This window comes from Myxocyprinus asiaticus, chromosome 13 (genome assembly GCF_019703515.2).
Source record: "Myxocyprinus asiaticus isolate MX2 ecotype Aquarium Trade chromosome 13, UBuf_Myxa_2, whole genome shotgun sequence".
Taxonomy (NCBI): Eukaryota; Metazoa; Chordata; class Actinopteri; order Cypriniformes; family Catostomidae; genus Myxocyprinus; species Myxocyprinus asiaticus.
The window spans coordinates 11565580-11587116 of NC_059356.1; the positions used below are offsets into that span (position 1 = coordinate 11565580).

The 21537-nt window shown below is 38.0% G+C and overlaps 1 protein-coding gene across 3 annotated transcripts in view; it reads left to right on the forward strand.

Moving 5' to 3' along the window:
• The window catches only part of LOC127450164 (cAMP-dependent protein kinase catalytic subunit alpha), a 64871-nt gene that overhangs the window by 38701 nt on the left and 4633 nt on the right, over positions 1 to 21537 (forward strand). For 2 of the 3 annotated variants that reach the window (XM_051714016.1, XM_051714015.1), the window contains exons 2-8: positions 9978 to 10039; positions 11157 to 11285; positions 11359 to 11457; positions 13858 to 13940; positions 14296 to 14422; positions 19689 to 19784; positions 20115 to 20237. In XM_051714016.1, coding sequence (XP_051569976.1) covers positions 9978 to 10039; positions 11157 to 11285; positions 11359 to 11457; positions 13858 to 13940; positions 14296 to 14422; positions 19689 to 19784; positions 20115 to 20237 — 719 coding nt within the window. Of the gene's footprint in view, positions 1 to 6683; positions 6742 to 9977; positions 10040 to 11156; positions 11286 to 11358; positions 11458 to 13857; positions 13941 to 14295; positions 14423 to 19688; positions 19785 to 20114; positions 20238 to 21537 lie in introns of all 3 variants that reach the window. The other variant, XM_051714017.1, reaches the window with a different exon arrangement.

Sequence of the window (21537 nt, forward strand, 5' to 3'; positions counted from 1 at the left end):
GATTAGGCTGCATTAGTGTGTTTACACTGCAAAGTCATATGCACAGATCAAATATTTTGACACCTGATTTATTGCACCTGTTTGCATTCACTTAAGACGTGAGTGACTGTTTATGTTAATCACTCACGGGATGGGCATTGAACATGAAGCACATTTAACCATTCGGGCACAGCCGCATTTCCATATTCACCAATAGCACTCGCTCCCTGTGATGAATACAATATGTGTATGTGTTGTTTCAAGACTTAATAATGTGTTTTTCCACCTTGGAATGGTGGACAGTCCTCTTCGTGTTCGTATTCGTTCGCAGTCAGAGAGAGGCAAAGTGGTCGCCCGGGCACAATCCGATCCATAATGCACAAGGACAAAATATACCTGGATACACATCCACTTTTCTGTTTTCTTTTTCAGCATTTCTTTTTCTAACGTCATCGTTTCCAAAGTATGTGGTTATGAATTGCTTTGAATTGCTCTGTTTTTGGTGGAGAATAAATGCCGTTCTAGTGTGGATGAGTGCTGTAAACGTAACAAAATAAAAGTGTTTTCAAACAAAAACATATTAGTGTGTATGTGGCCTTAGTTGGGGGTACTCCAGGACCAGGATTGGGAAACACTGTTCTACGCCAACATTAATACTGCATTTATTTGAATATCTCCTCTGGGTGCAGCAGTGGAAACAGCTGGATCTTCTCAGATGCTGCGACAGCGCGCATTTCCCCAGAGTGAATGCTGGAAGTGTGGAACGAGGAAGAGCCTGTAATCTGACTGTTCCCACACAAGCCCTATAATGGGAAGAGAAAACATGTTCTGTCACATGTGTTGCCAAAGAGCAGTCGCTCACAAGGCGTGTATCTGCGTTGGTGTGCTTACCTGATTTCTGACTTGATTTGTTCTTACTGTTTCTGAAACGCAGAGAGTTATGGTGTGCTCTTCATCACATTTTTGCATAGCGAGAGAGTCATAAGATATTGATTTGGGTCTGAGCTCTTGTTTTGTCATGGTGGGCTCAGGAAGTATTAGATAACATGAGCTCAGTCGATGTGGTTTTAACAACACTGGAAATTAGAGCAGGCCTAACCACAAACAGGACATGAGAGAAATTGCCACAGGCTCTGAACACACAACAAACATGATGAAAAGGGGAAGTGGCCCAATAATGCTACAGTTTTGAGTTTGGTTTTAAAGTAGAGAACAGAATACCACAAAATCTCATTCACAGATCAAAATGGATGTTCTAGTGTATGGCTTAAAACATGCAGTAAGTGCTCATTTCTGCAGTAGTTTGTCTGGATTGTGTTCTAATACACCAATAATAATATGTTGAAATGTAAATGGAAAGTAATCAGTTTACTACAGAGCAATATCTGAAAGTTGCTTAAGTGGGTTTATCGTCTTTTAGTTTACAAAAAAAGAGAAGTTTGTGCATTATTTAAAAATGATAGATTTCTGTCTCCAATTAGCATAGAAATTAAACCGCTTCTTTAAGTGAGGCTTTCTACATAAAAAGATGTCTTGTTTCAGTCTGGCAAAACCCTTCAAGAACTGTCCATTGTTTGCATAAAGAAATTATAGCCTATTTTTGGACCATTAAAATTGTGTGCATTGTGACATTTATGTTACGTCCTCCCCAGTCTAGGATTGGAGAGGAGTAACAAACAAAAAAGGTTTGGGGTTCCCTTCTTCCATCCCAGCACTCAAGGATCAGTCAAATCTAAAAGTCAACAATATAGCCGCAAGTGACTATTGTCGGGGGCCAAGCATATATGGCGAGATGACCAAAATGATCAAATTTGACAGAAAAGATCCTGTGGATGCTGTGGACAGCTATTTTGTTGTGACATTTCACCTGCTTTGAGCACAGTTAAGTTATAGCACCCCCTAGCATAAAAAATTTATGAAATTCTGCATGTTACCTCAGAGTGTTCTCTTGTCAATGTGTATACATTTTAAGTTTGAAAATAGATCTCACAAGATACAGGCTAATTAGTCATTATAGGCCACGCCCAAAACATATTTTTTACGATTTAACGCATCAAAAGTCTTTTGATACATTTTTGTCAGGAGGGTCTGTAGATGATATATACCAAGTTTCGTGATAATCGGGCAAATGGCCTAGGACAAGTTTGGAAAAGTATGTTTTTCGAATAAATAAAAAATGGTAAAAAATAGTTTATTGCGGAAATGATAAATAAAGTGACCATATCATCGTGGGGCACTGGTGGATTCAGAGAAGCTACACATTTATTTGTATTGTAGCCTATACGGTTCCGGAGTTATGAGCAAAAACACGAATTCGCTAATTATACCACTTACCGGGTGGCCGAATATCACAATTTTATATGTGGCTTCGAGGTGACACCCTGTTTGTGTATAGTAATTTCCATAACCCTCGGCCATTCCTAATACAAATTATAAGATGCTGAAATTTTATTGGCTGGTGTCGGCCATTTTTGTTAATTTTTCAAATCAATTTAAGAATATGTTAGCATTTGAACCAAAGATGATGCATATTTAATTTGAACTTTGTTGCTCAAATGGCTGCAAATGTTTGACAGTTTTTTAGTTGTAGTGCCCCCTTGGGGTGGAATTGTGCGAAACTTTGCTGACATTTTCTAAACGTCCTGTTGACTACGTGCACCGAGTTTGGTTACGTTTGGAGTTTACGTTGAGTTGATATTGATCAATTACTCAAATCGCATTAAACCGAAGGAATTTTATCATTAAAATCTTCTGAATGATTTGACGAATCGAAATTCTTTTGATAGCTTTTTGTCAGGAGGGTCTGTAGATGATGTATACCAAATTGCATGCCGATCGGACTAACGGTCTAGGTGGAGTTTGAAAAAGTAGTTTTTTCAAAAAATTCAAAATGGCGGAAAACAATTATAGACGGAAATGAAATCGGAGATATTCATTTTGTAGAGGTTTACTGAAGGAAAAAATAATTCTTGCCCTTACGGTTGCAGAGATACAAGCCAAAACGTAAAAGTGTTTATTATAGCGTCACCTAGGGTCAGTTTGGTGTGCGTTTGGGCGCCTGAGTAGTGAGGGGGATTTGGGATCATCCTGCCAAGTTTGTTGTCTCCACGTCTTACGGTCTCTGACGCCCAGACACTGTTAGGGCAGCAAAAAATAAGAAGAAAATCAGTACAAATACAATAAAAAGAGAGGGCAAAGGCCAAAATGCACCCACCTCCCTACACTTCTATATTAGTTTACTATTTACAATATTTACAACAAAAACACAAGAGTGGTTAACAGTATTTAAATGACCGAGGTCAACTTCAACAACAGTTACTTTCAACACAGTAACTTAAAACAATCAACAACTACTACAACAATATGTAGGCACTGTACTAGGACAACCATCTGGAAAAGGAAAAGGAAAGCTCCATGGCAGTAAAGATCTGCTTGGGTTTTATCCTGTTTCCTTCTCCTCACCAACCAATCCAGACAAAGGAGTGATTGGTAATCATTACTGCAGACACCCGATGTTGATCAGCCTGCAAGGAGCAGGAGAGAGACAGAGAGACAACAAATCAGGAAAAACTGTAGCAAAAATCTCCAATTGCAGTAAGGCCAAGGCCATACATCCAAATATGTAATTAAACAAATAAACAGTAAAAACAAACAAATAAAAGAATACACTTAAATATGTCCAGGGACGTAACAGTTAAGCACATTTTTATCCCCAGTTCTTAATTCCGTAACAGCTTCAGTCTGACAGCCTCAGTCCACATTCACTCTCATCATTAGCCTATATGGACGTTCTGAAACATCAGGTAAACGAGAACGCCGATTCCCTACACCGTTTAAGGGATTAAGAGAAAGCGGTTTAACACACCTTGGTTATTGTGGTTATGTAAACGCATAAGCGCCGTTGTTACAGGTTTTTGAGGAGTGAGCATGTGCGTGAACAGACCGGGATAACAAATGTCATTGGATGGAGCCCAACATCAGATCAACACAGTGAAAAGAATTCAACATTTCTGGGAGTGCAGTGGAAAAATCACATACACTATAAACTATATCCATTTATACACACCAATGTAAAATATCGACTGTCCCTCGCGTTCACGTATATGCGCTTGTACATTGAGGGAATCCCAGAGTTTTATGTAAGAGGGAAACCCCACTATTGCAGCGCAATTCAACACAGCAACAACTCTGGAATATCTGAAATAAAGCAAAGCAACAGAGAATAAAATAGCGAAGTCTTTCTCTGATCCCATGTTTGTTATTGTTTTTTGTTTCACGGAAGAAATACAGGTTTGGAATGACATGAGAGTGAGTAAATTAAGACACATTTTTCATTTATGGGTGAACTAGCTGTCTAATTTGGGGGATTCTCACAAAACCTGTCAAGAAAATGTCTTAGTCCTATTTTACTCCAAAATCAAATCTTGGAAAAATTAAAAATAAGAAATTATATTTTACGAAATTCAGGCATGTTATAGTAATGAGAATTTGGTGAAAACGTGCTAAATTGTCATGGAAAAAAAGTCACAATGCAACAACTCGTAATCGTCCTATGGATGGGTTTCATTTAGGGCTGGGTGGTTTTTCAGATTTTTTTTTATTTTTATTTTTTTTGAGGAATCGAGATTTTGCATAGAAACACTGCAAACGGTTTAGTTTGAGACGTTGTAAATCCAACAAAGGCTGAATAAGGAAGAGAAAAAATTCACAGCGCTTGTCTTAATGCCGCTCCTGATCTGACCAGCTGAACGTGACACCTTATCAACATGGAGACAGATATAAAAGACAGTGGTAATATTCCCAGTATGATTTAACACAGTCTGATTGTTGCTCAACTTCGTCCATCATGCATGTATACACCATAACTGGCCTCGGCGTGCACATATTGATGAACGGTCTCCTTTCTTTTCTTTTTACCCATAATAAAGCGTTAGTTACATGATAGTTATGGACACTTCATTTCATACCATATGGAGAGGCAATTTATGGGAGAATCAAACATCCGCTGCTCCTTTTGCCATGATGATTCAGATAGATTGCTAATTATTGCTTTGTTCTGTGACGTGTGTCAAGTGTACTGCATCTATAGCCAACATTTTGCAAGTGATCATTTTGACAAACTTTGCGAGTTGAATTGTCATGATAAATCATTTCATATTACTGCTCAAAATGAATATACACACAAATTGTTTGATATACAATGAGTACTTTCTAGATGAACTTGATAATTTATAGATACTGATTTCTAGATAACGTTCTGGATAGACTTCGTTTAGATAAAATGAATACCTACACTGCCTAAGAATTATTTTGCAGTCTTATTTTATTCTATTATTTCTGAACATCTGGGTTTATTAGATTTTAATTTATTTTACATTTACACTGTTGAAAACTTCCTGTGTAGTGCACTTTTTTTGTGTATTTTTCTTGCACTCCTTTGTTTCCTATAATGAAAAGAACTTTGATTTCTCTAACCAGGTTGCCTTGCACTGTAATATTGAACGTGTTACTTGAATCATGTTGGAGTACATTTAAAAGTTGAAAAAAATATAATTGTGAATTGTGAATCATTCATCAGTTTGAAAAAATACAGATTTTTATTTTATTTATTTTTTGCTGTATTGCCCAGCCCTCGTTCCAGCATGTTCATGTGAGGACGACATATTGATAGGATATTGGTCTTGGCGAATTAGATCTGTTATGCTGCTGCAGAGCAAGTATAGAGACTTAATACTGCTAGAAATTACAGAGACGTGAGCATGTGGACATGCTGCTGCACAGTTAGACAAAACACAAGAGATGCTGCATAAAGCATGCAGGACATGCTGCTGAACAATTAGACATAAATACAATCCCCATGTAGATGTTCTTGACAGGTCAAGCTGAGGTGGAGTAGGGTTTCAGAGTAAAACTGTCACAGTGCACTGCAAAAAAACAAAACAAGAACTGCTTATCTGCAATACTGAGCCATTTAAATGATAGATGAAGATAGAGTACAAGAGTTGATTAGCTACCCAAATAAAGGTCAAAGGACCTGTCAGCTTGGCGAGATGATTGGCTTAAAATATAATGTGTGAGCGAGCCGATTTCCTAACAGATAACAGCTTGCACCACGTAGAGTTTCCTGCCTGAGGGGGGTGTCACGTGACACGAGAAGGAAGATGGCTGCTTAAACGTGGAGCTCCGTGCCACGTTGTGATAATGATCCTTTTAACTATTATAAACTGGTACGTTTTAATAACGTTGTGTACCTAAAATAATCCTGAATGAGTAGAATGCGAACCTGCCAGCGGCCAAAAGTGAGGTTGATCAGCTAAGAGACAAATTGGAGGACATGGAGAATCGACACAACAATGTCCGCTTTATCGGCGTTCCTGAGGGAAAAGAAAGTGGAAGCATGTTGAAGTTCATGGGCGAGTTCATCTCTACGCTACTCGACATGTCAGGGTGACAGCTGGAGATAGAGCGGGTGCACAGAATTCTCGGCCCACGACCTAATCCCGGTGACAGGCCCATACTTTTTTATATATATATAATATATATATATACTAAGCCTTGAGGTGAATTGACTGGTAAGAAATGTCATGTGAAAAGGAATCTAGAACCAGGCTAAGGCTTCAAGAACATATTCAGTATTGGCTCTGATACCTGCTGAGAACAGGTTTTTTATGTTTGCTTTTTGTTCTTTGACTACTGTGTTCAAGGACCGGATCTTTAATATTGTGCGGCGATGATGTGAAGCAGTTGTACAGCCTGTATCCGGTAAGTCATGGACCGTCAAGTTTTTGTTGAACACACATTTATGGTTAATGATTGGATAGATGTGTGCGCAGTGTTCTTGTTCAGGCGCAGTCCATTTTGTTTAAGAATGGGTTGGGGGGGTCAGTGTCAAGATGTTATTATTGGTACATGTTTAGTTTTGATTGCTCTTATTATATGCTCTTGAAAATTGTCTTTGCATGGATTTAGATCATTGCATCTCACCACGTGGAATGTTAAGGGGTTAGGCCATCGAATTAAAAGAAGGAAAGTCATGCCTAAACGTAGGGCTGAAAAATGTGATGTGATGTTTCTTCAAGAACACATCTGTCCCAGGAGGAGGCAGAAAAGAAGGTGGGGGGGCTGGGTTGGAAAGGTGTTTTATAATGCTGGTACAAGTAAAAGTAGGGGGGTGATAACACTTGTGAACAGGCAGTTACAATTTAAATGCATTAAACAATTGGAGGATAGAGAGGGGAAAATCCTTATTCTATTAGCAGAAATGCAAGGGCAGAATATTATACTAGCCAGTGTTTATTCACCAAATGGGCATGACCCAGCTTTCTTTGTAAATTTGGAGGGTATGCTACTTGAAGCTGGAGAGTATGATATTATTCTAGGTGGGGATTTTAATTTGGTGCTCGATCCAGTGCTTGATTTAAGTAGTTTAATGAGGGGTAGTATACCCAAAGCTAGGTTCAAATAAAAAAAAATATGTGTAAAGCTTTTGGTTTAGTAGATATTGGTGGCTTTTGAATCCAACGGGGAGGGACTATATGTTTTATTCTGCTCCACATAAGATATATTCTAGAATTGACTACCGTTTGATATCAAAGTCTCTCGTTAACTGCTCCGTGTCTTGTTCTATTGTATCATTTTATCAGATCATGCTTTGGTATGTTTGGAAATGATTCCACATAAGAGTAGATGACGAGCTTTTGGAGATTTAATTTTTCACTTTTACAGAGCTCTGAGTTTAAAGAGGCATTAAGAACTCAAATTAAGATCTATGAAGAGACAAATTTAGGGTCGGTGCCCTCTGCAGGAGTGGCTTGGGAAGCATTGAATGCAGTTCTGAGGGGTTACATTATTCTGTATGCATCATATGTTTAAAAAAAAATGTGACACAAGAGACCTAGCTAATCTGGAAAGAGAAATTAAAGAAAGCAAATTAAAGATGAAGACAAAAATAACATATGAGGGTCTGAGGGATCAAACGAGATTGAAATACGAGTACAACAATATTGTCCAAGAAGGTTGAGTTTGGGCTGTTTAGGGCAATAGTTGTTACAGAGTCAGAAGATATTAATGAAGTGTTTAAGAAATTCTATATGGACTTATATACAACCACTTGTAACTTTAGGTATGAGGATATAAGGAACTTTGTGGATTCGCTAAACGTACCTAAATTGACAGAAGAGCAGGAATAGAAACTTGATTCCCCGATAGCATTAGATGAAATTGTTGAAGTAATCAGGACCTTGCCCTCCTCCATGTCACTGGGTCCGGATGGCTTTGCTGCTGAGGTATCACCGTTATTGCTTGATATGTACTGTATAACGAGGCGCTGTAGAAAGGACAGTTACCACACACCTTGTCACAGGCTTTAATCAGTCTTATTCTTTAAAAAGATAACACCCGTGTGAATGTAAGAGCTACCATCCGATTTCTTGATCACGGTGGATACCAAAATACTCTCTAGGGTCCTTTCAAATAGGCTGGACAGCGTAATTACTTCTTTAGTACATAGTGATCAGGTTGGTTTTATCCACGGAAGAAGTGGGGCATACAATATTAGATTTATTATTATTATTATGTGGTGAGTGGCTGACACAAATTCTCCAGTGACAGCAGTCTCACTGGACGCAGACTGCATGGAGTGGGGGTATTTGTTTAGCATATTAGAACATTTCGGGTTTGGGAGAGTTTTTATAAATTGGAGCCCAAGGCAGCAGTGCATGCTAACGGACTAATTTCGTCTTTACCCTGGCGCAGCGGACTTGACAAGGATCTCCACTATCCCCACTTCTGTTTTGTTTGGCTTTAGAACCTCTGGCTGCAGCTATAAGAGCAAGCAGAGATTTTCCTGGGGTGTCTGTTGGGGAATCAGTTCATAAATTGATGCTTTATGCAGACGACATACTGCTATTTGTTTCTGAGCCTCAAAAATCAGTGTCTTGCTTGTTAGAGATCATTAGCTCGTTTTCTAAATTCTCAGGGTATAAGATTAACTGGTCGAAATCAGAGGCTCTTCCCTTAACAGCTTATTGCCTAATTTAATTTTTTTCAATCTGCTCCATTTCAGTGGCCCAAACAGGGTGTATGGTATCTTGGTATTCTTTTCCCTCTAAAATTTACAGACTTAGTAAAAGTTCATTTTAAGCCATTATTACAGAACATTTCAAATGATGTAGGGAGGTGGTCATCATTAATTTTATCTCTTTGGGGTGAGGTAGATTTTCACAAAATGAACTGCCTTCCAAGAATTAACTATTTACTCCAAGCAATTCCAGTAGAAATTCCATTGAAATATTTGAAAAAGGTCCTTTCTTTGGAACAGTAAGCGTCCGTGTTTGCATATGGGCAAGTTACAACAGCCGATGGATAGAGGTGGGCTGGGGCTCCCTAAACTTCTGTTCTGTTAATATGCATTTTGTATTCTAGCTAATCTATGTGAGCAATCAATATACTGTTATTCCTGGCACATGTTATAGTTTTGGGTGGGTGGGTGGAACTGGGTTTGATATAATGTTAATATATGTATACATATGTTTTGTATTACCTTTCTGTGAAAATAAATGTATGAATAAAAAAATATAAAAAAGGTTTTGTGCCTTAACTCGATTTTGGGGTGAAATGTGACATGGCAAGTTTTTGTGAGATTCACCCTGTTGTGAACTGGCAATGTGAATGTAGAAAGTAGTTTTCTCAGACATTGCAACAGCTTTGTTATATACAGCAGCACAGTTGACTGAAATTCCATGAGGTGCTGTCATAAATAAGGGCAGACTAGCAGCTCTAGATTTTGTAATCTAGAGGCTGTAAAAAGGTTGCTGTTGTCAACCATACTGCTTCAGTCACTACTACAGACTCCTTGAGTTGACATTTAACAGTAATAAGTCAGTCTATCCCCTTCAGACATTTCTTAGCATGCTACAATGTCTCCAGTAAGTGCAACCTGGTACTCATTTGGTTTGTGCAAATAATGAAATGGTTTCTCCTGCTTTTCTCTTTTACAGTTAAGGAGTTTCTTGCTAAAGCCAAAGAAGATTTCCTTAAGAAATGGGAGAACCCAGCACAGGTCAGTAAAGCCAATTTTCTGCTCTGCACACACAGTAACTTAGACACAAGCCATCAAGCTAATATGAGTTGGTGTATGCCCTCTTCTGGCCACAGTTTGAACTGGCCTTGCTGTTTGTTTTCTTGTGGTGGACGAAGTACACAAATCATTTACTTTAGTTAGAGAACAGATACCCTGATAAAATGAGTCTAGTAGAATTAGAAGTACTTTTTAATACCCGCTTGTGTAAAAAATACAGAAGAATACTTACTTTCTGAATGTACCAGAATATCTAAATTAAAACTATTGATCTATTAGGACAATAGATTTTAGTTGCATTTAATATGGTCCATCCTCCTCAAAATAGATAAAACATCTGGATAATTCTGTATGGGATCATCTGCATGCATGTATGGTGAAAACATAGAATAGTATATATGCTTGGAAAAAGACTGGCATCACATGGGGCAAAATATTAAGATACGTTTGTTCTGGGGCCTGGGTAGCTCAGCCAGTATTGACACTGACTACCACCCCTGGAGTCGTGAGTTGGAATCCAGGGCGTGCAGAGTGATTCCAGTCAGGTCTCCTAAGCAACCAAATTGGCCCGGTTGCTAGGGAGGGTAGAGTCACATGGGGTAACCTCCTTGTGGTCGTGATCAGTGGTTCTCGCTCTCAATGGTGCACATGGTAAGTTGCATGTGGATCGCAGAGAGTAGCATGAGCCTCCACATGCTGTGAGTCTCTGCGGTGTCATGCACAGTGAGCCACGTGACAAGATACGTCCTCCGCCACCCGGATTGAGATGAGTAACCGCGCCACCATGAGGACCTACTAAGTAGTGGGAACTGGGCATTCCAAATTGGGGAAAAAAGGGGGTAAAATAAAAAAAATTGATACGTTAAATTTAGTTCAATTTAGTAAAATTAAATCCTTGTAATTTTATATTATAAAACTGTTGCAAAAAACTTGGTCATGTTAATAATTTGTGTGGTACACCACAGATAAAGTTAGTGCTAAATTTGTCTTTGAATTTATTTTATTTTTTTTACCTCAGGAAGCCAACAGTGTCCATCTTCTGTTCAGATCTTCAGTGCTAATTCATCCTGTTTAACTTTTTATGTTTCTCTATTTGCAGAACACTGCATCTCTGGACCACTTTGAAAGGTTGAAGACTCTGGGCACCGGCTCGTTCGGTCGAGTCATGCTTGTCAAGCACAAAGAATCAGGCCAGCATTTTGCCATGAAGATACTTGACAAACAGAAGGTAAGCTGCTCTCAGAGGAGTCAGAGGTATCAGATGTGTGTTTGTTTGGAGCTAATTCACTTGTGTCTTTCAGGTGGTGAAACTGAAACAGATAGAACATACACTAAATGAGAAACGCATCCTACAGGCTGTCAGCTTCCCATTCCTGGTGCGATTGGAGCACTCGTTCAAGGTACCAGCTGCATGTGTATGAGTGTAATTTAGGGCTGGACGATATCTTTGAAAATTATACCTCAATATGTTGACAGTATCTCAATATTTAGCCTAAGTGTTTGCTCTGAAATGACTTTTCAATTCAGTTTTATTTGTATAGCACTTTTTACAATAAATATTGTTATAGAGCAGCTTCACAAAAAATAGAAAAAAAAGCAAGCCAAAGGCAATAGTAGCAAGGACCCCCCCCCCCCAAACAAATATATAGATGAATAAACAGCCTCTTTTTTTGTCAAACGAACCATCATTTCAACCAAACCAAGACATTGTTGCCAGTTAGGATCGGAGTAAGGGTTAGGTTGGGGTTTAGTGGTGAGGTTAACAGTGTAACTACAGATGTATTAAATGCAGGTACTTTTTATGTAATTACAGTGCAACAACACATATGTACATAAGTGCGTTGTGTCTAATGATTAAATACATAGTAGTTAAAGACGCTTATATAATGTGGGACCAAACGTATTATATATGCTTATATAATGTGTGCCATTTTTTATCATTTCAATTGATAATTTGTTAATTTGAATAGATGATTTAAGTGTTCTAAATTTGAAATGAGTGCATGCAAAGAACAATCCGATATAAATAATAATTCATATGAATAATAATCACTGTGAATAATAAAAATAAACCTTATTCCTCATTAAACCTCATTGGGTGGAGAAATAAAATGTATATACACACAAACACAAAATCTTGTGAATATATAGGCTAAAAAAAACTGGATATAGAGCATTTTAACTGAGCCAAGTCTCTGGTCTGTTTCGGGCTTGTTTATAGTTTCAAAGTCCCACATGATGAACCGAATCGTAATTTTTTTTCTGGTTATTATTGGTATTTTGGTTTAACAATAAACTGCATCTTTGATATTGTTGTTTTGGACTGTGATGTCTGTCTCTGTGCCCATATTGGTAAAAAAATGACTTTTTTTTTTTAACATTCTATAAACTGATTTTTAAAACTATCGGCTGATTTAATCAGTTATCTGCTTTTTCCTCCATCTTAGTTATTCGTATCGGCAAAATCCACTATCTGTCGACCTCTACTTAAGATATGTTTATTGAAACTCTTTTGTAGTCACGAAACTAGTCTAATGACACTCTTTTAGGAGAATTAATGGTAAAATAAAAAACATTAAAAGCATCACAATATTCACAATGCCGCTTTGTTTTATATTGGCAGCAAAATCATTGCACATACAGTACTGTGCAAAAGTCTTTGGCACAGAAGATGTTTCACAAAAACACTTGTCTTAAGATGGTTTTTTTATATCTTCAGCTGTAGTGTGTCAATAGGAAACATAAATGTTAGACTCCCAAACATTACTTTTGCAAATATAAAAGAACAGAAAAGAAGAACAGGGAACCCTGCAACAGATGGCATGGCCCCCACAGACGCCCTACTGAACATCGTGTCAGTTTGAGATTACATAAAGTGATGGAAGAAATGGAGAAAGCCTAAATAGATAGAAGAACTGTGGTGAATTCTCCAAGAAGCTTGGAACATCCTATCTGCCAACAACCAAGAAAAACTGTGGCCATACCAAATATTGATTTAGCTTGTTTTATGTTTACTGCACCTTGTATGATGTTAATTGATACATGAAAACTATTTATGGCATTATTTTTGAAGACATCCTCACTATGCAACAGTTTTCACAAGTGCTAAAACTTTTGCACAGTACTGTATATTGTGATATTCAATATTTCGCTCTGGCCTACACTACCGGTCAAAAGTTTTGAAACACTTGACTGAAATGTTTCTCATGATCTTAAAAATCTTTTGATCTGAAGGCGTATGCTTAAATGTTTGAAATTAGTTTTGTAGACAAAAATATAATTGTGCCACCATATTAATTTATTTCATTATAAAAATAAAATTTAATTAAAAAAAAAACGTTTTTGAAATTGATGACTTGGACCAAATAATAAAGAAAAGCAGCCAATAAGTGCCCAACATAGATGGGAACTCCTTCAATACTGTTTAAAAAGCATCCCAGGGTGATACCTCAAGAAGTTGGTTGAGAAAATGTCAAGAGTACATGTCTGCAAATTCTAGGCAAAGGGTGACTACTTTGAAGATGCTAAAATATTACACAGTTTTGATTTATTTTGGATTTTGTTTAGTCACAACATAATTCCCATAGTTCCATTTATGTTATTCCATAGTTTTGATGACTTTACTATTATTCTAAAATGTGAAGAAAATAAATTATAATAAAGAATGAGTAAGTGTTTCAAAACTTTTGACTGGTAGTGTATGTTTGATGTCATATTTTAGTGTGTAACAGATCATGTGTGCATCAGATGAATCTCTGAAGTAAGTTTTATACCATTTTTAATGTGTGTTCATTCCTCAGGACAATACTAACCTGTATATGGTAATGGAGTATGTTCCTGGAGGAGAGATGTTTTCTCACTTACGTAGAATCGGACGGTTCAGGTGAGTCTTTGTGGCTGTGTGCGCTAGCTGCTAATCTTACACCATCCCAGAGTAATTAGTTATTAGAGGACAATTTAAGCAAACTGCAAAAAAGCTAAAATTTGATTTTAAAATGATAAAATACAAATATACACTTTCACTTATGCATTCTATTTAAATTTGACCATAAAATCGTAAAGTTGAAAAAAGTATCTGTTACATTTGAAAGATTTTATTGTTATTTGTCATCCCACTGTGTCACACTTATTACACCATTTGTCACATTCAAAGAGCCTGAATGATATCTAGTGAGTGAAATGGCTTGCTTTTTTTCAGTTTTCTCCATTTACCTTCCCTCTGTCTCTCTTTGTTAAAGTGAGCCTCATGCCCGATTCTACGCTGCCCAGATAGTTCTGACCTTTGAATACCTTCATTCGCTTGATCTTATCTACCGAGATCTGAAGCCTGAAAACCTGCTTATAGACCAGCAGGGCTACATACAGGTAAACACACTTATAAAGCAGCTGTACAGGGTTTAAAGTCAGATAGCATTATGCAGTGTTATGATAGCATCTCCAAGAATAGCACATGGCTTTTATATGGTTTATTTATACACATACTGTGTGTGTGTATGTGTGTGTGTGTATATATATATATATATATATATATATATGTATACATACATATATACATATATATATGTGTATATGTGTCTATATTATATCGATAACATCAATTTTGGTATTGTATATATATATATATATATATATATATATATATATATATATATATATAAGCAATATCACACGAGCAAGAGTGCAATATGGCCCTACATCAGCACTGCTGTGATTCAGCCACAGGCACGAGGCAGCAGGTCAAGTGCCGTGGGTAATCACAGCAGTGCTGATTTAGGGCCATATAGCACGATTGCAAGTGTTATATTGCTTAAATATTGTATATGCATCCTATTTTCTCTGTGCAATAATAGCTGTCCAAGCAGGGGTATTCCTCCCTATTTTGCGGTAGCCGGTGCGCAACAGTCATTCACTATAGAAACTGCATTCTCCTCTGCCATTTTGAACAGTATTTCCTCTCCAATGTGGAAATGCCGGTAAGAGGTAAGCACCTTGAGTTTGAGTAATTAATCACTGTTGTGTTGCTCAGCTGTGATGAGCCGTAATGCTAAAGTTGTTAGTTTAAAGCTATTTCCCAGCTTTAGTAGTGCAGGAGTAATCCGAGAAATCACTGAGTGCCGATGAATGAAAAGGTTGGATGGGAACCATCGGTGGACAGCCATTTTGAGGTCCCTCCAGAGATGTTTGATTGGGTTCAAGTCTGGGTTCTGGCTGGGCCATTCAAGGACATTCACAGAGTTGTCCCTAAGCCATTCTTGTGTTGTCTTGGCTGTGTGCTTAGGGTCATTGTCCTGTTGGAAGGTGAACCTTTGGTCCAGTCTGAGGTCCTGAGTGCTCTAGACCAGGTTTTCATTAAGGAGATCTCTGTATTTTTTCTGCGTTCAGCTTTCCTTCAACCCTGACCAGTCCCCCAGTCCCTGCCACTGAAAAACCCCCACAGCACAATGCTACCACCACCATGCTTCACCGTTGGGATGGTATTGCACAGGTGATGAGCAGTGCATGGTTTCCTCCAGACACGACGCTTGGAATTTAGGCCAGAAATCTTCGTTTCATCAGACCAGAGGATCTTGTTTCTCACATTCGGAGTGTCCTTTAGGTGCTTTTTTTTGCAAATTCCATGCAGGCTTTCATGTGTCTTGCACTGAGAGGCTTCCGTCTGGCCACTCTGCCATAAAGCCCAGATCGGTGGAGTGTTGCAGTGATATGTTGTCCTTCTGCAAGTTTCTCCCATCTCCACACATGATCTCTGGAGCTCAACCAGAGTGGCCATTGGGTTTTTGGTCACCTCTCTTACTAAGGCCCTTCTCCCTTGATTTCTCAGTTTGGCCGGGCGGCCAGCTCTAGGAAGAGTCCTGGTTGTTCCAGACTTCCATTTAAGAATTATGGAGACCACTGCGTTCTTGGGAACCTTCAATGCAGCCAGCATTTTATTGTAGCTTTCTGTGCCTCAACACAATCCTGTCTCTGAGCCCTGCAGGCAGTTTCTTTGACCTCATGGCTTGGTTTTTGCTCTGATATGCATTTTCAGCAGTGAGACCTTATATAGACAGGTGTATGCCTTTCCAAATCATGTCCAATCAATTGAATTTACCACCAGTGGATTCCAATCAAAGTGTAGAAACATCTCAAAGATGATCCAGAGAAATGGGATGCACCTGAGCTAAATTTCAAGTGTCATAGCAAAGTGTCTGAATACTTATGTCAATGTGATATTTCAGTTTTTTCTTTTTAATTAGCAAAGTTATCAAGAATCAGTTTCTTGCTTTTCCTTTATGGGGTATGGAGTGTAGATTGATTTGAAAAAAATCAATAAAATAATTTAAAGCAATTTAGCATAAGGCTGCAGCATAAAATGTAAAACAAATGAAGGGTCTGAATTTTTTCTGAATTCTGTGTGTGTGTGTGTGTGTGTGTGTGTGTGTGTGTGTGTGTGTGTGTGTGTGTGTGTGTGTGTGTGTGTGTGTATCACTGTACCTATTTCTGTAGTCAAAACCAATACCATTTGAAATTTCACATTTTGACACTTATTTTAATACCTTAGCAAAAACTAATATTGTATTCTATACACCTTTTATTTAATTTCATTTAATTCAATTGACAAAAACAATGGCATGTAGCCTTCAAGTATTTCTCAGTTTACTGCATATTGCTTCATGTTTATCAAGTAATTATTCTTTACAACTGACTGTGTATTTGAATAAAGTTTTTTACTTGTCAGTATTGTTGTTTGATTAATATTAGCACTAACAGACAGCAGCAGGTCTTTTCGGCTGTATTTACAATGAAAGATCAAACAGATCCGATATTTTGACATATTTAACATATTTTAACATGCAAACTATATAGTATATATAGAGTGCCTTCCATAAGTATTTGGACAGTACTCCATCACATTGGATTTGAAATGATAATCAATCAATATGTGATTGAAATTCAGAGTGTCATCTTTAATTTGAAGGAATTTACATCCAAATTGGGTGAACGTTTTAGTAATAAATGCACGCTTAATACATAGAACCCCCATTTTCAGGGGCTCAAAAGTAATTGGACAAACTAGCATAATAATAAATATAGTGATAATCTTAATACTTGGTTGACAATCCTTTGCAGTGAACTGTCTGAAGTCTGGAACCCATGGACATCACCAAATTCTGGGTTCCCTCCCTAGTGATGCTTTGCCGGGCATTTACTGCAGCTGTCTTAAGTTGCTGCTTGTTTATGGGTCTTCCTGCTTCAGTTTTGTCTTAAGCAAGTGAGATGGATGTTCAGTTGGGTTGAAGTCAAGTGACTGACTCTGCCATTGAAGAATATTCCACTTCTTTGCCTTGAAAAGCTCTTTGGTTGCTTTCACAGTATGTTTTAGTCACTGTCCATCAGTACTGTGAAGCGCCGCCTTCTCAGTTTTGCAGCATTTCGCTGAATCTGAGAAGAAAGTATAGCCCTAAACACTTCAGAATTCATCCTGCTGCTTCTGTCAGCAGTCATATCATCAACAAACACTAGTGACCCATTTCCACTAGCAGCTAAACCTGCCCTTGCCATAACACTGCCTCCACAAGATTTCACAGGTGATGTGGTATGCTTTGATAATGCTCCATACTCTTCCCTACCCATGATTCTGGTACAGGTTCATCTTAGTTTCATCTGTCCAAATAAGTGTTTCAGTACTTGGCTTTTTTATATGCTTTCTGGCAGTCTAATCTGTGCTTCTATTCTTAAAGCTTACCAGTGGTTTGCATCTTGTGGTAAACCCTCTGTATTTACTATCATGAAGACATCTCTTGATTGTAGACATTGACAATGATACGCCTACCTCCTGGAGTGTTCTTGACTTGGCTCGATGTTGTAAAGTGGTTTTTCTTCACCAAGGAATCAATTCTGTGATCCTCCACCACAGTTGCCTTCCGTGATCGTCCAAGTCTTTAGGTGTTGCTGAGCTCACCGGTGCATTCTTTCTTTTTAAGAATGTACCAAATTGTTGATTTGGCCATTCCTAAGGTTTCTGTTATCTCTCTGATGGATTTTTGTTTTATTTTGTTCAGCCAAATTATGGTAAACTTTACTTGCATTTACAGCCCTTTGGACTTCATAATGAGAGTTTACAGCAACAGGTCCAGCCCTTTTAACTGCTTCATTTTTAATGAAATAACCTGGGAACAGCCCACACCTGGCCATAAAACAGCTTCTCAGTTGATTGTCCAGTTACTTTTGAGCCCCTGAAAATGGGGGGTCTGTGTATAAAATGTGCTGTTATTCCTAAACCATTCACCCAATTTGGATGTAAATCCCTTCAAATTAGAGCTGACAATGCTTCAATTGCATATTGATTGATTACCATTTCAAATCCATTGTGGTGTCGTACTTATGGAGGGCACTCTATATACACACACTTATTATATACACACTTATTTAATGAGTAACATTTACAATAAGTTTCCATTTGTTAATATTTGTTAAAGGAATAGTTCACCCAAAAATAAAAATTCTCTCATCATTTACTCACCCTCATGCCATCCCAGATGTGTATGACTTTCTTTCTTCTGCTGAACAGAAATGAAGATTTTTAGAAGAATATTTCAGCTCTGTAGGTCCATACAGTACAAGTGAATGGGTGCCAAAATTGTGAAGCTCCAAAAAGCACATAAAGGCAGCATAAAAGTAATCCATACGACTCCAGTGTTTTAATCCCCCTACTGGGCAGGGAGAAAATGGACTTTAAATATTGATCTGTTTCTCATCCGAACCTATCATATCACTTCTTAAGATATGGATTAAAACACTGGAGTTTACAGAGTTTACAGATGTGGAGTGGAAACAAAATAATAGTGACTTTAAGCAACATCTGTGGACAGGATGCTACGCAAAAACTAAGCAATAATGACAGCGGAACAGAGCATTTAATCATTCAAGAAAAAAAAGGAAGGCTATTTAAAAGTGTTAAATAACTGTCAGAAGAAGAGTTTTACTTTTGTACAATATAAATAGCCTACGTTTAAAACATACATACGCACCACATCTCTGCACATGAGTGCAAGGTATTTGGATTATGATTGAGAAAGTAGTTGGATTCAGACGTTTACATGGCTAATATTTTTCTTTTAATCGTATTACTTTAGGTCTACACCACCCCCTTCAATCAGATGGAAATTTCATTCGGATCCAGCTCAGCTCATTTTTTGTTGACATGAAGGCTTTTCAATCCGATTGAGCTATCAGACGGATTCTAAACTGATTATTTGTTTGCATGTAAACGTGGCCAAGATGTTGGTATTTATGCACAGCAAAGTGAAAAGTAGCTCATAAAATACAACAGTTGAAATAAGACATTTCTAAAATTGGGGGGACATTATAATGGTAGCTGCACCCACAGATTGTGTTTTAAGCGTTTATTGGTTTAGTTTAGGAAGTCCTTTCATCCAAATACTGTGCCTTCCTGTATTTGACATTTTTAAGCTTGTAAATTGTAATATTGTGGCTCTGCACAGAGTATGAGTCACAGGTGTTTTAAGACCACACAGACTAGATCTCTGACTCATTGGTTTATTACTTTATATTAGGATTGATTACATTTGATATCTCTGAATTTTGTTTATAACATATTTTATCTGCATTATTATCACTCTTCTCTCAGGTAACAGATTTTGGATTTGCTAAACGTGTAAAGGGCAGGACCTGGACACTATGTGGCACACCTGAGTACCTGGCACCAGAAATCATCCTCAGTAAAGTGAGCACCAAAGCTACTGCTGTTTATAACTCTGGTTCATCTTTTTTGCATACAATGAAAGTGAAAGGTGACTGAGGCTAGCATTCTGCCTGATGTCTCCTTTTGTGTTCCATTGAATAAAGAAAGTCTTACAACAACATGTTCTAAACCTTGTTCTCAGCAACTAACCCCAGGTTGCTCTAAGGAGACATCTTTGTAACCTGTCATGGTGTCTTCATGAGAAAGTCGCTTTGATAGTCATGTAGTGATAAATAAAGATTCTGTTCTAATATGTCAATGCAGTCTTTTTGTATATGAACTTCAAGCTGTAACATTGCCTCTCTCTCTCAGGGTTATAATAAAGCAGTGGACTGGTGGGCTCTGGGAGTGCTCATCTATGAGATGGCTGCTGGTTACCCTCCTTTCTTTGCTGACCAGCCCATCCAGATATACGAGAAGATAGTGTCTGGGAAGGTGAGCTCTGAAATGCATTATCAGCATGCAGTAAGGATTTGGTCTTGTGTATTTCACTGGTCTGACTTCAGGGTTCCCGCATATCCTTAAAAAGTCTTAAAATGAGGAGGCCTGGGTAGCTCAGCAAGTACGAATCCAGGGCATGCTGAGTGACTCTAGTCAGGCTTCCTAAGCAACCAACTGGCCCGGTTGCGTTGGGTTAACATCTTCGTGGTCACTATAATGTGGTTCTCGCTCTCAGTCGGGTGCGTGGTGAGTTGTGCATAGATGCCGCGGAGAATAGCGTGAAGCCTCCACACGCGCTAGGTCTCCGCGGTAACGCGCTCAACAAGCCACGTGATAAGATGCGTGGATTGACGGTCTCAGACGCAGAGGCAACTGATATTCATCCTCCGCCACCCGGACTGAGGTGAGTCACTACGCACCATGAGGACTTGGAGCGCATTGGGAATTGGTCATGCCAAATTGGGGAGAAAAGGGGAGAAATTCCCCCCACCCCCAAAAAGTCTTAAAATGTCTTAAATTCAGCTTTCCAAAATGTGAGGTCATACAAAGTCTTAAATATCTTAATTGATATAACAAAAGTCTTAATTATCATTTAAACAGGTCTTAAATTTGGAGGCAGAAAGACAGGAATTGTGATATGATCTAATGTGATTATCAAACTTCAAAAGATTATGATCTGATTAAATAAATGCATACGCTGCGTCCTTCAGAGTGAAAACGTGGCACTGTTTTATTTTCTCCAAGCACGCGGGGGCTTGTGAGTGTTTTTAGCTGTTGCAGAGCCATTTACAATTATTAGGACATATCGGAAATTTATGACAAGTGATTACTATTGATCAGCTGTTGATGATGATGATATAGTGTTGATGAAATATAACAATGTTTACTTTTAATTGTTTATATAGTAATATGTTATAGATTATTGTAGGTGAGCACATTTTATTTCCCTTATCTGTTTGAATGAGCAACTGGAAGCAGTGAAGCGCATACATTTCAAAATAAGAGTTCCCAGTGTATTTCAGCCTTTAAAGTTAAAAGTTTCACACTGTCTTTTTTTTTTTTTTTTTTTTTTTTTTTTTTTTGGTTAAAAACTGCATCTGGAAATTAATTCAATTTGGACTCTTGTAGCCTCTGTCTGGCACTCCCCATCACAGGAAGACTAAGAACATTTAATATAGGCTACTAATTTTAAAAACTATCAGCAGATCAATTGCCTTTCTTTCACCACATTATCATATCAGCAAAGTCCAATATTGGTCAACTCTAATTTGTATTTATTTATATAATGGTACAT